The 12,138-nt window shown below is 38.3% G+C and overlaps 4 protein-coding genes across 6 annotated transcripts in view; 1 reads left to right on the top strand and 3 right to left on the bottom strand.

Moving 5' to 3' along the window:
• Nucleotides 505–4,022, bottom strand: LOC104778090 (uncharacterized protein At1g51745-like). 3 transcript variants are annotated; one of them, XM_010502458.2, is made up of 4 exons: nt 3,733–4,022; nt 3,252–3,580; nt 2,158–3,152; nt 505–1,744 (listed from the first exon to the last, which is right to left on the bottom strand). In XM_010502458.2, exons 2-4 carry the CDS (start codon nt 3,440–3,442, stop codon nt 996–998), a joined length of 1,935 nt encoding a protein of 644 aa, XP_010500760.1. In that variant the 5' UTR covers nt 3,443–3,580; nt 3,733–4,022; the 3' UTR covers nt 505–995. The 3 variants fall into 3 exon arrangements, with proteins under 3 accessions (XP_010500760.1, XP_010500759.1, XP_019099482.1); XM_010502457.2 differs by having other exon boundaries at nt 505–1,747; nt 3,733–4,020; XM_019243937.1 differs by having other exon boundaries at nt 505–1,747; nt 3,252–4,021.
• Nucleotides 4,166–6,584, bottom strand: LOC104778089 (syntaxin-81). Its single transcript, XM_010502456.2, has 7 exons — nt 6,327–6,584; nt 6,032–6,115; nt 5,800–5,904; nt 5,370–5,513; nt 5,022–5,267; nt 4,804–4,935; nt 4,166–4,431 (listed from the first exon to the last, which is right to left on the bottom strand). The coding sequence occupies exons 1-7, from the start codon at nt 6,402–6,404 to the stop codon at nt 4,288–4,290; spliced, it is 933 nt and encodes a 310-aa protein (XP_010500758.1). The 5' UTR covers nt 6,405–6,584; the 3' UTR covers nt 4,166–4,287.
• On the top strand, nt 6,659–9,119 carry LOC104778087 (RWD domain-containing protein 1-like). Its single transcript, XM_010502454.2, has 11 exons — nt 6,659–6,782; nt 6,910–6,975; nt 7,072–7,139; nt 7,364–7,397; nt 7,486–7,555; nt 7,640–7,697; nt 7,928–8,056; nt 8,175–8,266; nt 8,384–8,462; nt 8,552–8,633; nt 8,723–9,119. Exons 1-11 carry the CDS (start codon nt 6,776–6,778, stop codon nt 8,794–8,796), a joined length of 759 nt encoding a protein of 252 aa, XP_010500756.1. The 5' UTR covers nt 6,659–6,775; the 3' UTR covers nt 8,797–9,119.
• The window catches only part of LOC104779305 (NADP-specific glutamate dehydrogenase), an 11,239-nt gene continuing 8,198 nt past the window's right edge, over nt 9,098–12,138 (bottom strand). Inside the window, exons 13-23 of the mRNA XM_010503663.2 lie at nt 12,097–12,136; nt 11,935–12,021; nt 11,498–11,569; nt 11,350–11,405; nt 10,965–11,050; nt 10,450–10,540; nt 10,210–10,367; nt 10,001–10,092; nt 9,661–9,741; nt 9,499–9,572; nt 9,098–9,381 (exon numbers count right to left, since the gene is read on the bottom strand). Coding sequence (XP_010501965.2) covers nt 9,306–9,381; nt 9,499–9,572; nt 9,661–9,741; nt 10,001–10,092; nt 10,210–10,367; nt 10,450–10,540; nt 10,965–11,050; nt 11,350–11,405; nt 11,498–11,569; nt 11,935–12,021; nt 12,097–12,136 — 913 coding nt within the window. The 3' untranslated portion in view covers nt 9,098–9,305. The remainder of the gene's footprint in view (nt 9,382–9,498; nt 9,573–9,660; nt 9,742–10,000; nt 10,093–10,209; nt 10,368–10,449; nt 10,541–10,964; nt 11,051–11,349; nt 11,406–11,497; nt 11,570–11,934; nt 12,022–12,096; nt 12,137–12,138) is intronic.

Below are 12,138 nucleotides of genomic sequence, written 5' to 3'. Positions count from 1 at the left end.
TTAACACTCTTCTGTTATACTCTCTTTTCTTTTCATTACCTCCGATGAGACAAGTGTTGAGGATTTGGGATATAGATAAGGAAACGAAAGGTTGGGCAGTAACTTCTCATGTTTGGGGATTGGTGCAAGCGTGAACCACTGGGAACTAGATTTGTACTTACCCACGCCTAAGCAGACACATGCATAGGTTACTCTCTTTTATTCCCATGCGGCCTCGTGTGGGATGCTAAATTATACTTTTAGTTTCTTAGTTAATAAGATATATATAACTAAAAATAATACTGTTAAACCCATATATTGTTGCATATTATTCATTCATCCATACTGTTAATTTGACATTGGTGATGAAAAACAGTATATGACTTTTTTTTTCTTTCAAAACTTATCCAAATTGTGGGTCTTTCACATGAAAACAAAGAAAAAATAATTGGATTGGCCTGGGTTTTGATATAGAGATACTCTAATACTGACTGTGTAAGCAAGCAAGATTGACACTGAATTGAAAAGTCTGAACGTCGTCACCACACTTTTATTAAGAGTTTGCCCTAGTCAGGTCTTTTAAGGGTTCAAAGATTTGGTGAACTTTCTGAAACAAAATTACAAACACAGAGCAAGAAAAGAAAAGACAATCTTCTTTTCTTGACAAGAGAATCTAAGAGTACAAAGAAAAAAACAAACAATTTGAGTTACCTGAAACAAGCAATTCTTTCTAATTAAGCAGCAATCTCATCCCTTCAACCTAATCTGAAGCCCGTTTTACATCTCAACCACTAACTAACTACTGATATATTTACATTTGCTCACTCAGAGTCACAGCTTATCTGTCTCTGCACGGCTACAAAAGTCTCTCTTTAAACCCAAAACAGCAAAACCTATCAAGCTTCTCCTAAAGCAGGCCTATTTTCATCTCAGTTAATGCATCAAAACTCAGGCAGATTCGATGACGGGAAAACAAAAGAATGTAAAAGCCAGGCAAAAGACTCTCTTCTCTCTTCTCACGTTTTGACTGCAGATGGCAATGCTCGGTGTTGCGTTTGTCTTGCTGAGCCTTTCAGCACTTGGTTTATCCTACTAAAAACTACTTTCAGCGGTATACAAGCTACAACTGTTTCCTTTGCCTTTCCGGTTGCCTGCTTCTTGATTTTTTCCGTCAACCTCTGGCTCGTTAGAGTAGAGAGCCGCCTTGTCTTTATCGATTGGGAAGACGATTTCTTCTTTGTATTCCATGAAGCACCACGCGACTTCCTCTTCTTGCCATTCTTTTTGGATAACGACTTTGTCTTCACAACAACTTGAGACATCACCACACCGTTACAGTAGCCTTCTTCCAAGATTTCCACAGTTATAGGATGCCCAACAATAGCTTTGCCATTCAATTCACTCATACGAGACACCAGCGGAACATTACGGGGTTTCTTATAGTTTTCCTTTACCTCAATCTTTACCTCGTACAGCCCAGAGTGAGGCACAGAACTGTTGTTATTAGCTTGTTCTCCGTACACAGTTCTTCTCGCTTCTTGCTTCTTACTCATCTGTCTTGAATTCCTCTTTCCTTTTAGCTGCCACTTAGAAGTGCTCTTCTCAACCCCGTTCAAATCAGAGTTGACAGGTTCTGAAACTGGTGAACTTGTAGAAGCATACCCATTACTTCCCTCATTCTTAACAAACACATCCTGACTACTCAGACCACGCCTCCTTGTTAAATCAGTAACAAGAGCTCTCCTTGGTGAGGAGATTCTACAAGCTGCTGGAAAAATAAATAACAATGGAAGTCAGCATAAATGACACTGTTCAAAACCCAAAAGAGAGGCAAATGATAAAAAGCAAACACAAAATTCGATCTAAGAGATCAACCCATTGGATACTAAGAAGGTGGAGAAACACAAAATACTAGCAGATAATGAATGCAGAAGCAATTGAGTCATAAAACAAGTCACTGCCAAAAATATACAGAAATCATTTAGCTATTAAACAAGTCAAACAATAGGAAACACCAAAGCTATATAGTTTTCACCAGGCAACTTCTCTAGAGACTGGTCATATAACTCTTTACTCTATCATGTGACAAAATTAACATAAGAGGAGATATGCAGATTCTAGCTATAAGAGAAACCACAACATGTACAAACACTTAAAGAGAGGTTTAGCCACTTATACCTTCTGAGTGTTTTTCTTCTCCAATTAACGGAACATCAAATAATCTGTCAGAAGAATCATCCTCTGCCGAAACTGAAATGCTAGAAATTTCACTGTCTTTTGCCTTGTTGTTATGGGAGGCTCCAACAACATTTTCATAAGCATCCTCACATGAAACCCCGGTGCTGTCTGAGTTATTGTTGATTACAACAGATACACTTTTCATAGATTCAACAGTCTCCATTCCCGATAATTTGGTGTCATAAATTCCTTGACTATCCAAAGTGACGAGCTGGTCACAGGTAACAGGGACAGAGACCATAGCTGTACTCTCTAACACCTTTGTCAATTGCCGGCGTCGGTTTTTTCTTTTAGAGCACTCATGAGCAATTATAACTTGTGCCCTTTTTCTTTTAAGTGATGTCGGGGAGCATACCTTGTCCCCATTGGCAATGATATTTCCATTCGACACTGAATCACTGTGGCCTGCAGCACAGATCAAACCCATTTCTTGCCTATGCTCGATGATAGCACCAACCTGTTCTTTCCCAATATCCTCAAGCCCTCTCATTCGCTTGACTCCTTCAGTCCCATCATCTTCTGAGTCATTTGGTGTTCTCCTTCTCCTCGGCTGCACCTTGGAAACTCCAACATTATTCATTTCTTGGGAAGACATACTGGATTGCAATTGCTCCGGCACTGAATCCAATTCATCTTCAGCCTCTCCTGCATCAGAGGATCCCAAATCCTCATCCTCTTTGCCAGAAAGACACCTTTTAGAATCTTCCTCACCAGATGAACTACACAAATTGTCTCCTGGATGATCTTCTTTTGCAAGATGTGAATTCTCAATCTCGAGAGCATTGTTAATAGCATCTTCTCGGCGAGTACACTTGGCAGCTTTTTTATTAGCAGAGCTCGCTGCTGCAGCAGCCTTTGCCTTCTCAATGCAAGTATCATACTCTCCACAACGAAACGCCTTCACCGTCTTGGAATTTTCAAGAATATACCAATCCCTGGAGTCATAAAGAAGAACACTTTAAGGCATAAAGGCAAAACTAAGGGTAAAGAGAATGAGAAATTGCGGAAAAGACAAGAGAAAAGAGTACACTTACACGCTAACATCATCACGACCTAGAAGCTTTATTGGAGTGCCAACTTTTGGAGAAACCAAAGAGTTGTCAGAGACTTGGTCATGAACCAAGGTCTGTCCGGGCCACCAAGAACCGTTACGGCGGCGAACCCATACCAATCTTCCAACCGACGCATTAATCGCCTCCAAGTTTTGGTCATCATTACTCTCCATTACACACACGAAGCACCAGAAAAAAAATGAACTTTCGAAAATGACCTAAAAATCAAAACTTTTTTATAATTTGTAAATCGCAATGAAGTGACTCTCTTTCACTAGATAAAAGAATGCCTCTTCTTGAATCCTGCAAGGCTGCAACCAACATAAAACAGTGGAAAAGAAAAGAAAAAAACTTTAAAGACACAACATGCAACCAAGAACTGGCGATTTCAAAAGAATTAGGTAAGTTGGTTGAAAAGAGTCTTGAGAAAGAGAGATCTGAGAAGAAGCAGAGATCCAGATACCTCTTTTTGATACTCTTGCGGCGTCGGAATGTTTCTCTATCTGTTCTATGAATCAATATTGCATTAGGACCGCATTTCTCTTTGGGTTGTGAGAAAAGGGTTTTTGCTCCGGCGGTTTAATGAATAGAGGAAGACAGAGAGAAGAGAAGAGAGGAGATGAGAGAGAAAGGGATTGTTTTGGATGGAGAGAGAGAGAGACTGAGAGAGAAGAGGAGGTCAAAAAGCACATCCAAGGTGAGAGACTCTCCAGTACAGTAGCACACGACACCGTTTTGGGAACTTTTTTGTCCACTGCTTTTTTAGGTTATCTCTCTCGTTACGTTGCTCCTTTGGCCACGAGGCAACTGTGAGTTCTATATTCAGACATCTGATCTCAAAGGTGTCAAATTTGGTAATAAATGAGACTTGAGTTCGATCAAAGCTCCTTCCAAAGTCTCATAATTTTTTGTTTTCACATTAAACCACCTCTTTCCAAATCTTCATAATTTTTCGTTAATTAACAATAATCAAAATCTACACAAACTGTATGAGGTTTGTTGTTGGAAAATGGTTTCTTTAACTGTACCAATCCAAGAACAAGACGGAGAAAGTAAGGACGAAGAAAAACAGCAAGAGAAAGGTTCTGCTGCTGGTGTTACGTTGGATTGCTTGAGAAAGCTCTTTGTTTCCAAGCTCCACGTTCTTTGTTGCCTCAACCGCCTGCATTTTAGTGTCAAGCTGAGTGAGAAAACGGGCCACAAGGCACACACATACACAACAAACACAAAGAGAAAACCACACAAACAGATAAACTAAAGTACTGGGAATGGTATCGAGTCATTGAAACATCCAAATGGGGTTTTAGGAACTTCAGATAGCTGAAAACAATAATAGTCCATTTCCTACCACTATAGTGAAGAGAAATTCAAGACCAATACAAAGTTTCTTTCCTGTCTCTATACCTACTACTTTAGGTGAATATGATAGCATCCGAATTCAAATTTTAGCTAGCAAAGAGAGGCACTATGTGTAAAGAAGTTTATAAAACAGTGCGTCGACATGAGAGCTTGAGAGAAGTTTATAAGTCCTAACCTGGTCATAAAGAACCTCTATCTGTTGGGCTTGTTGCAGAACATGAGTTGCCATCAAGTGGTTTAACGCAGACATCTCCACCATCTTAGTCTCTGTCTGCCTAGCACCATCTAAAAGATTACTTAGCTCTACCTGCAAACAAATTTCAAATTTCAAAATTTAGCATATCTACAAAACTCATGCAAGTTTTCAAAGACCATGTAGAACTGCCTTGTTACCTGAAGGGCTTGTGTCTCATCGTCTAGAAGTTGTTGTTGTTGTTCTCTACGAGGTTGGGCCTGAATTTCATCAGGTTCTATGGACTCCGAATTTGCCAGAGTCGTGTTAATTGGATTAGCTTCCTTCACGATCCTCTTAGGTTTTCTTCTCGGCGTAGCTCTGTTAATAATGTCTTGGAAACGAGTAGCTCTAAGCTGATCAAACTGGGCAGTGACTGAATGAAGTTTCTCACTCAAAATCAAAACCTGCAAACAAAAAAAATTATCATTACTTCTTCACATCTAGATACTTTGAGTGAAACGAAAAAAAATAACAAAGCTAGTTTACTCCATTGGTGCATATCATACCACTCCATGTTTGTGTGCTATAGTATCAGCATTGAAGTTATCTGCAGGGAGGCCAAGCCATCCTTTGGAGTTTGCTTCTTCATTTCTAATACTGTTTTTGAGAATATCGATCTGTTCTTTGCAAGTTTTTATAAAAAGAGTAGTCTGCAGAGGAGAGAGAGAGAGAGTTTGCAGATATTACACCACACATAAGTAGACATAGAACTCTCCATCAAACAACACATGAGATATAAGAATGTTATATTCAAGTTCCTCAGTATAAAAATATAGTAAAATCATCGCTATCTAAGATAATAAAAAAAATTCATCTTCCTGAGTTTTCGCAATGTGAGATGCTACATTTAGTACGATTACAATAGTTCCATATGTTAAATCTCAACCATAGCAACTTCATGTAATCAGATAATATAATAAGGGAAAGATTACTTACTTCTTGTTCAATACTATCCTTTTCCTGTTCTGTAGTCCGGTGCATATCAACATAATCCTTTCGATGCTTCAACATAAACTGATCCAACTCCCTGATGCTTTCCAGCTAAATCAACCAACATCAACAAGTTAGTAGCAACACCACACACACAAAATCATTGCATAAAACTGCAACATGCAAATCGGGTCAAAATAAAACAAACTCCAAAATTGGGTGAATCGCTAAAAGTTACCGTTTTGAAAGCAGCTCTCGTGAACGGCAATCTCTCCTTTGGCTTATGCATAATAAAAGACGCCATTGTCGCTGCCACTTTAGACTATATCACACATTAAGACAAACGAATCAGATCAAATGTCAACGAACACGATCTCAAAACACAACAACAACAACAACAACACAAAACCCTGGAAACCCTAGAGAATGATCAAAATTGAGATGCAAAAAATAAAATTAAAAAAAAAAAATCATCTTTTTAACAAAATAGCTTCGATCGAACGAGATTTAAGATGGGAAAGTGACTCGCGCACCTCATTATAACCAATCGAAACAGCGGCTTTCCGAACAGAATCCTTGAAATCCTCGGTCCTGTCTCTAAATCTCGACATCTTGTACACAAAACTCAGATCAGAGATCAATGCTTCTTCCTTATCAATCAATCAACCAACCAGCCAATAGCTTTATAATCACAGTCTCTTTAGATTCAAAGATGGCGAAATAGACGACGAGGGTCACAGAGAAGATCGGAGAAGAGAAGAGAGAGAGAAAGAGCTTGCCTTTTTTTTTTGGTTCAGTTTTGTCACAAAAAAAAAAAAAAGTGAATGGAGTTAAGCGACACCGTTTTGGGGATTGTAAAGTTCTCTCCTTTAGGTTTATCTCTCTCTCTCTCTCTCGTTAACGTCGCTCTTGGTCACGAGGCGACTCACTGTGGAGTTCAATATTCAGACAATCTCAAAGCTTTCACGACAAAGGTGTCACCATGACGGGTGAGTTCGATCAATTCCCTTCTTAAAGTTTCTTATTGAATCAAAGCTTATATCATTGGAGAGTAAATGGATTCCGATTGATCTCGATTTCGATTTGAGAAGTTAACGGGTGTTGTGTATCCTGTAGAGTATAAGCAGGAACAGGATATGGAGATTGAAGCTCTTGAAGCTATACTTATGGATGAGTTTAAAGGTAGGATTTTTATTTTGAGTTTTTTCTATTTGTATGTTCATCATTGAGGTGATGAGAGGAGCATTGATTGAATTCTTAACAACTGTATTGTATCAGAAATCCATTCTAGTGAAAGTGGGCTTAATACTTCGAACCGATGCTTTCAGATTACAGTGATTCCTCAGGTAGAGAACACCATTCATATCTCTTTTCTTCTTCACTTCCTTAATTACTCGATTATCCAATGTCCCGTTTTGTTTCTTTTGGCTGTTTACCAAGAGAAGCTGTATGTGGTTTGTGAAAAGCTTGTGTTAGAACTTAGATGTGTAGCAAATGTCAACTGAAATCTCTTCTGATTTAGCAAATTTGCTATTTTCCTGATCCTCTGCTTCTTCTTTTGTCTTCATAGGATGATGATCTGGAAGAGTCAGCTATTCCACCAGGTTACTACTCTTTGACGAAAAATTCTTGTTGTATCATATGCCTCTCCTGTACTTTCTCAGTCTTATAGCTCCCAACTTTGTCTTGCAGTTCAGCTTGCTTTGGTTTTCTCGCACACAGAAAATTACCCGGACGAGGCTCCGCTTTTGGATGTTAAAAGGTATTTCTTGGTTTAACCATTTTTTTTTTCAAGCTAAACTATATATACAATGATGACACTCATGTGGGTAGAGTATTCTTCTAGTATTCAAGGGATCCATGTTAGTGACCTCACCATCTTGAAAGAGAAGCTTGAACAAGAGGTAATATATTCTTACAACATTATGGCTTCTTATAATATTTATACATAGAGTGTAAGACTGGAAGGTGTTTCTCGTCAACGATTTCCCTAAATCAGACTTTCTGAATAGCTTAGCAAGAAAATATATACGATTTTCTTTTCGATGACTGGCTCTTCTCTGGAATTAAAAAAGGTTCATGATGTTGTTTCTACTTTGAATTGCATGACTCAACGCAAACCTATTTTCCACAGGCATCTGAAAATCTTGGTATGGCCATGATCTATACACTGGTCTCATCAGCAAAGGACTGGTTGTCTGAACACTATGGGCAAGATGATGCAGCTGACCTTGCCGAAGAAGAAGCTGCCAAAGAGGATGAGGTATGGTTGTCTGCTCAGTATATCAGATGTATAAGCTGCAAGTAACCACGCTGGGCTTTCATGATATGTGTCTGCTTTTCTTCTTTTGTTCCGTTTCTGTCTAAATTTCTTTTTGCAGGTTATTGTCCCTCATGGAGAACCTGTTACGCTGGAGACATTTTTGGCATGGAGAGAGAGATTTGAGGCCGAGCTTGCACTTGAGCGAGCCAAGTGAGTAAACTTTTCCTGGATTATCTTGTTTTCGTACTCTTATATAAATTAACAGGCAGTTTCATTACCCGCCTGCGTTATTAATTTTTTATCTCTGGCCGTGAATAAACTTCCAAGGCTGATGCCGGATTCTGCTCTTACGGTTACTAAGGAGAAGAAGCTTACAGGAAGACAGTGGTTTGAAAGTGGCCGAGCGGTATTTCTCATTCCTGTTTTATGATCGGAGTCTTGTTAGAATTTCATTATCTCAACAAATACTATTGTTGTTTACTCTGTCATCTTCAGAGAGGAACGGTGGTCACTGCTGATCAAGAGTCTGAGGAGGAAGATGATGAAGACATCGACTTTGAAGACGAAGACTTTGAAGGTGAAATGATCTTTCTTTTTGCTTTACACGCGATTTTCCCACAAAGCCAGTAATGGTTCTCAAGTACTGCCTCGGATTATTTGATACAGATGATGAAGAAGACATGCTTGAGCACTATTTGGCGGAGAAATCCGATTCTTCCGCTCCCTCTTCACGGACATGAAGCTAAGACAAGCCTTATATCCTGATTACTGAAGCTCTTTTCTGGATAGAGATCATGATGCAAGATACTGACCTTGCATTGAGAAGCGTTTAACCTCCATATCCTCAGTTTTTTCCGAGTTTTGATCCACTCAAGAGTATCCTGAGAATTACCATTTGTCTTAAATCTATAATTTACCCTCACAGTTTGTTCATTTATAGAACACTTTAGAGAGAATGCCACTGATTTTGTAGTTTTTCTTTTTAGAATCAGCTCAAAGCAAAATCCTGTTAAAAGACAAATAGTTATCATTTGGAAACCCTTGTTAAAGCTATTATCTTCCATTTTTGCAAGTCAAATAATCATAGTGAACGTACTATGGCTGATTAAATAAAAATAGTATTCCTATCAGAGTATATATATCTAAATAATGATATAGATTGGACCTAATATGATACAGAGAGTCCAATGTTACTCCTCCATTAGGTTTTTAAGACAACTCCTGCCGGTACTATGCAGGGCTTAGTTAGCTAGACACAACCTTGGTCAGTCATGGCTTGAGCTATATTTAAAAATGCTGCAATTGTTGCTCCATGTAGAAGTGCCCTGTCATTAAAACCCAAGATGAAAAAACAGTTAAGGATTGCAATCGTTTGGCATCATTGTTAAGAGCAGCTTAGACCAACATAGTACATTGACTGTTGGCTTATGGAGAGAACTTACTCAGGGCTTTCTTTCTGATAACCAAAATCATTTGCTGCTTTAAGAGCTTTTTCATAAGTCTGCTTTAGTGCTTCCTGTCAATACCAGAGCAGTTATCTTAATAGGAAGTTATGACAGACTAAAGCTACAAAATTTTGAAAGAAATGCGAGTGGTGTTGTTACCTGTAATCTAGACTCAAAATCTTCTGCTGACCATTGCATTGAATTAGATTCACGGAGTACTTCAATTTCACCAGCAGCAACCTTCAACAAAATTATATATTTAGCTACTACCTTTTATAAAATCTTAGAAAAATTTATGTGCTTTGGGTCCATATTCCCAATATACAATAAAAAAAGAAACTGATACAGCTCTAGCACTGTCAGTAAGACCACACTCCTACACATTATTTTATGACAGCAGCAGTTCCTCTCCTATGCCTTAGTGTTGTAATTCAATGATGGGAAAGGTTAATAAAGAATAGGTTAAGATGTAGTATTGATGTCATATGAAGAAACTCACTCCTCCAGCTCCAGCAGCAATGGCAGGAGCAATCAGAACATTCGCCTTTCTAAAAACATCGACTGCTTCAGCTGTACACGGCATGTTTGAGCCTGCACAAAGCACATCCATACTTCTTAGAATAAGATAACAAAAGAACACCGAAAAAAACAAACTCAAACACAAAACGAAAGGCCCTAAAATATTTGCTTGATATAAGAAATCTTTACCTTCTACCAGTAAGCGGCAGCCTGCATTGACCAGATTAATGGCATCTGCTTGATCAACTTCATTCTGAGAAGCACAAGGAAATGCTACATCACATCTTTCATTCCAAGGCTTTACTTCATCAAAGTATTTCGCCCTTGCATACGTCTTGGAATAGTCTCTGCATACCAGACACATGTATCGTTGGGATCTATCATTTTAGCCAAGTGACAAATACCATGGTATTCTAGGACGATTAATACCTCAAACTTCTCTGTTGGGATTTTATATCTCTCAAGAATGCAAGTTTCATATAATCAAATCCGTCATCGTCCACCAAATATCCTTTTGAATCTGTAAAAAGTTTGCATCAGCAAAAATCAGTGCCATAAATCAACTCCATCAGCTGCTTTCTGTCTATGGAATTCAATTGCAAAGCAAAAAAAACACAAATCATTTTCGCAGAATGCTAACTCAGTAACTCTTTAGCAGCACAACACGTCACAGACAGCTGAGGTAACTTCTTACATTGGCCTAACTAATCAAGATCCATTGGCAATAACTAGACATTCAATTCAAGACCTCTAAGCATTGGCCTAGAAGAAGACACCAATACATATAAGCAACGTCTGAGTTCTGACCGTTTCTCTGGCAGACCGGGGCTTAAATCAACTCTTAGCTCAATTAAGAGCTTAAAGATGGTTAAAACAACAAAAAAGGCAGAAAAAATACACACTTGAGTTGCTTCAAATCTAGAATGATAGGATGAGTGGATAACCTGAAACTGTAACCGGATGGGCTCCACAAGCAATTAGCTTCTCTACAACATGCATCGCAATCTTCCCGCAACCACTCACGACACATCTAATATAAAGAGTATATGGTTTCAAAAGATGAGAGTCACAAAATTATACACAAGTCACACAGCTTCAGTGTTATGTGAGAAGCCAAACATTCAGAAAGGACTAGTTTTCGTACGACCTTTTAGAACTGACAGAAAAATGAACAAGAACTAAAAAAGTGTCGCAAGAGGAATACGAAAGCAAAAAGTATCTTACTGACTAGATACACTCAGCGATCCAAAACTTCTTTTTTTTTTTTTGACAACTCAGAGATCCAAAACATTGGTACAAACACATATTTAAAATGATCAAGAATGAAACCTTAGTCCCTTGATTTCCTTATTCATATCTGCAAGCATAAGTCGTGCAAAGTACACCTGAAAGAATCCAAATGAGTTTTAGTTCATACAGAGTCATGACATGTTAACAGTGTTCTACATGTTTAAAAATAAAATAAAACTATCCTTACCACACCATAGCCACTAGCTTCAGTTCTAAGGCTAGAAGCAGCCCAATATATCCTCGGTCCTGTAAAACTTCCCTGCATAAGTAATTGACACAAAGATATAACAGCCAAAACTCTTTATTCTCTCCGAACAGCAAAAACCAATGCAAATAAATGAGTACAGTATATAGCACCGCCGAGGACATTTAGCACTGAAACGGTCCAGTATATGAGAGAATGAATACAAATATTAGTAGAGATATTCTTCCCTTAAAAATCACAAATTTTACTCCCAAAAAGGATAAAACGAAAAACAAAACTAACTTTCTAAGAAATGACCTATTAGGAATGAGAACCAAATTAAAAAGTCTACTGCCATTCTGTTTCCAGGATTAAAAGGCAGGAGGCAAAAGAAAATATCATGAAAAAAAAGCTTCAGCGTCCGAAAAGATATCCAGTACCTGAAACTGACCAGCAAGTCGTCTGTATTGTCCGAAAAGATATCCCATTTCCCGAGTACCAACACCGACCTCCTCTGATGGAAGATCCTAAAGTATATAATATATTTATAAACCATTACAGAAAAGATATACTTGCTAAAAGGGAATAACCATTCTACTTACTTTGTCAGGACCCATATATCTGTACATCTCATTCATGAAACT

This window comes from Camelina sativa, chromosome 3 (genome assembly GCF_000633955.1).
Source record: "Camelina sativa cultivar DH55 chromosome 3, Cs, whole genome shotgun sequence".
Lineage (NCBI taxonomy): Eukaryota > Viridiplantae > Streptophyta > Magnoliopsida > Brassicales > Brassicaceae > Camelina > Camelina sativa.
Note: the sequence above shows the minus strand (reverse complement) of the source record. Positions and strands in the feature narration are given on the sequence as shown.

Excerpts from the sequence above, each read along its gene's own strand:
- LOC104778090 (XM_019243937.1), bottom strand. The coding sequence starts at position 3,442 with ATGGAGAGTAATGATGACCAAAACTTGGAGGCGATTAATGCGTCGGTT. Across the intron at positions 3,153-3,251 it reads GGTCGTGATGATGTTAGCGT|GGATTGGTATATTCTTGAAA; the intron begins GTAAGTGTACTC and ends TTATGACTCCAG. Across the intron at positions 1,748-2,157 it reads AGAAGAAAAACACTCAGAAG|CAGCTTGTAGAATCTCCTCA; the intron begins GTATAAGTGGCT and ends TTATTTTTCCAG.
- LOC104778089 (XM_010502456.2), bottom strand. The coding sequence starts at position 6,404 with ATGTCGAGATTTAGAGACAGGACCGAGGATTTCAAGGATTCTGTTCGG. Across the intron at positions 5,905-6,031 it reads CGAGAGCTGCTTTCAAAACG|CTGGAAAGCATCAGGGAGTT; the intron begins GTAACTTTTAGC and ends TGGTTGATTTAG. Across the intron at positions 5,514-5,799 it reads AGGATAGTATTGAACAAGAA|ACTACTCTTTTTATAAAAAC; the intron begins GTAAGTAATCTT and ends TCTCCTCTGCAG.
- LOC104778087 (XM_010502454.2), top strand. Across the intron at positions 8,057-8,174 it reads AAGCTGCCAAAGAGGATGAG|GTTATTGTCCCTCATGGAGA; the intron begins GTATGGTTGTCT and ends TTCTTTTTGCAG. Across the intron at positions 8,463-8,551 it reads GGTTTGAAAGTGGCCGAGCG|AGAGGAACGGTGGTCACTGC; the intron begins GTATTTCTCATT and ends TGTCATCTTCAG.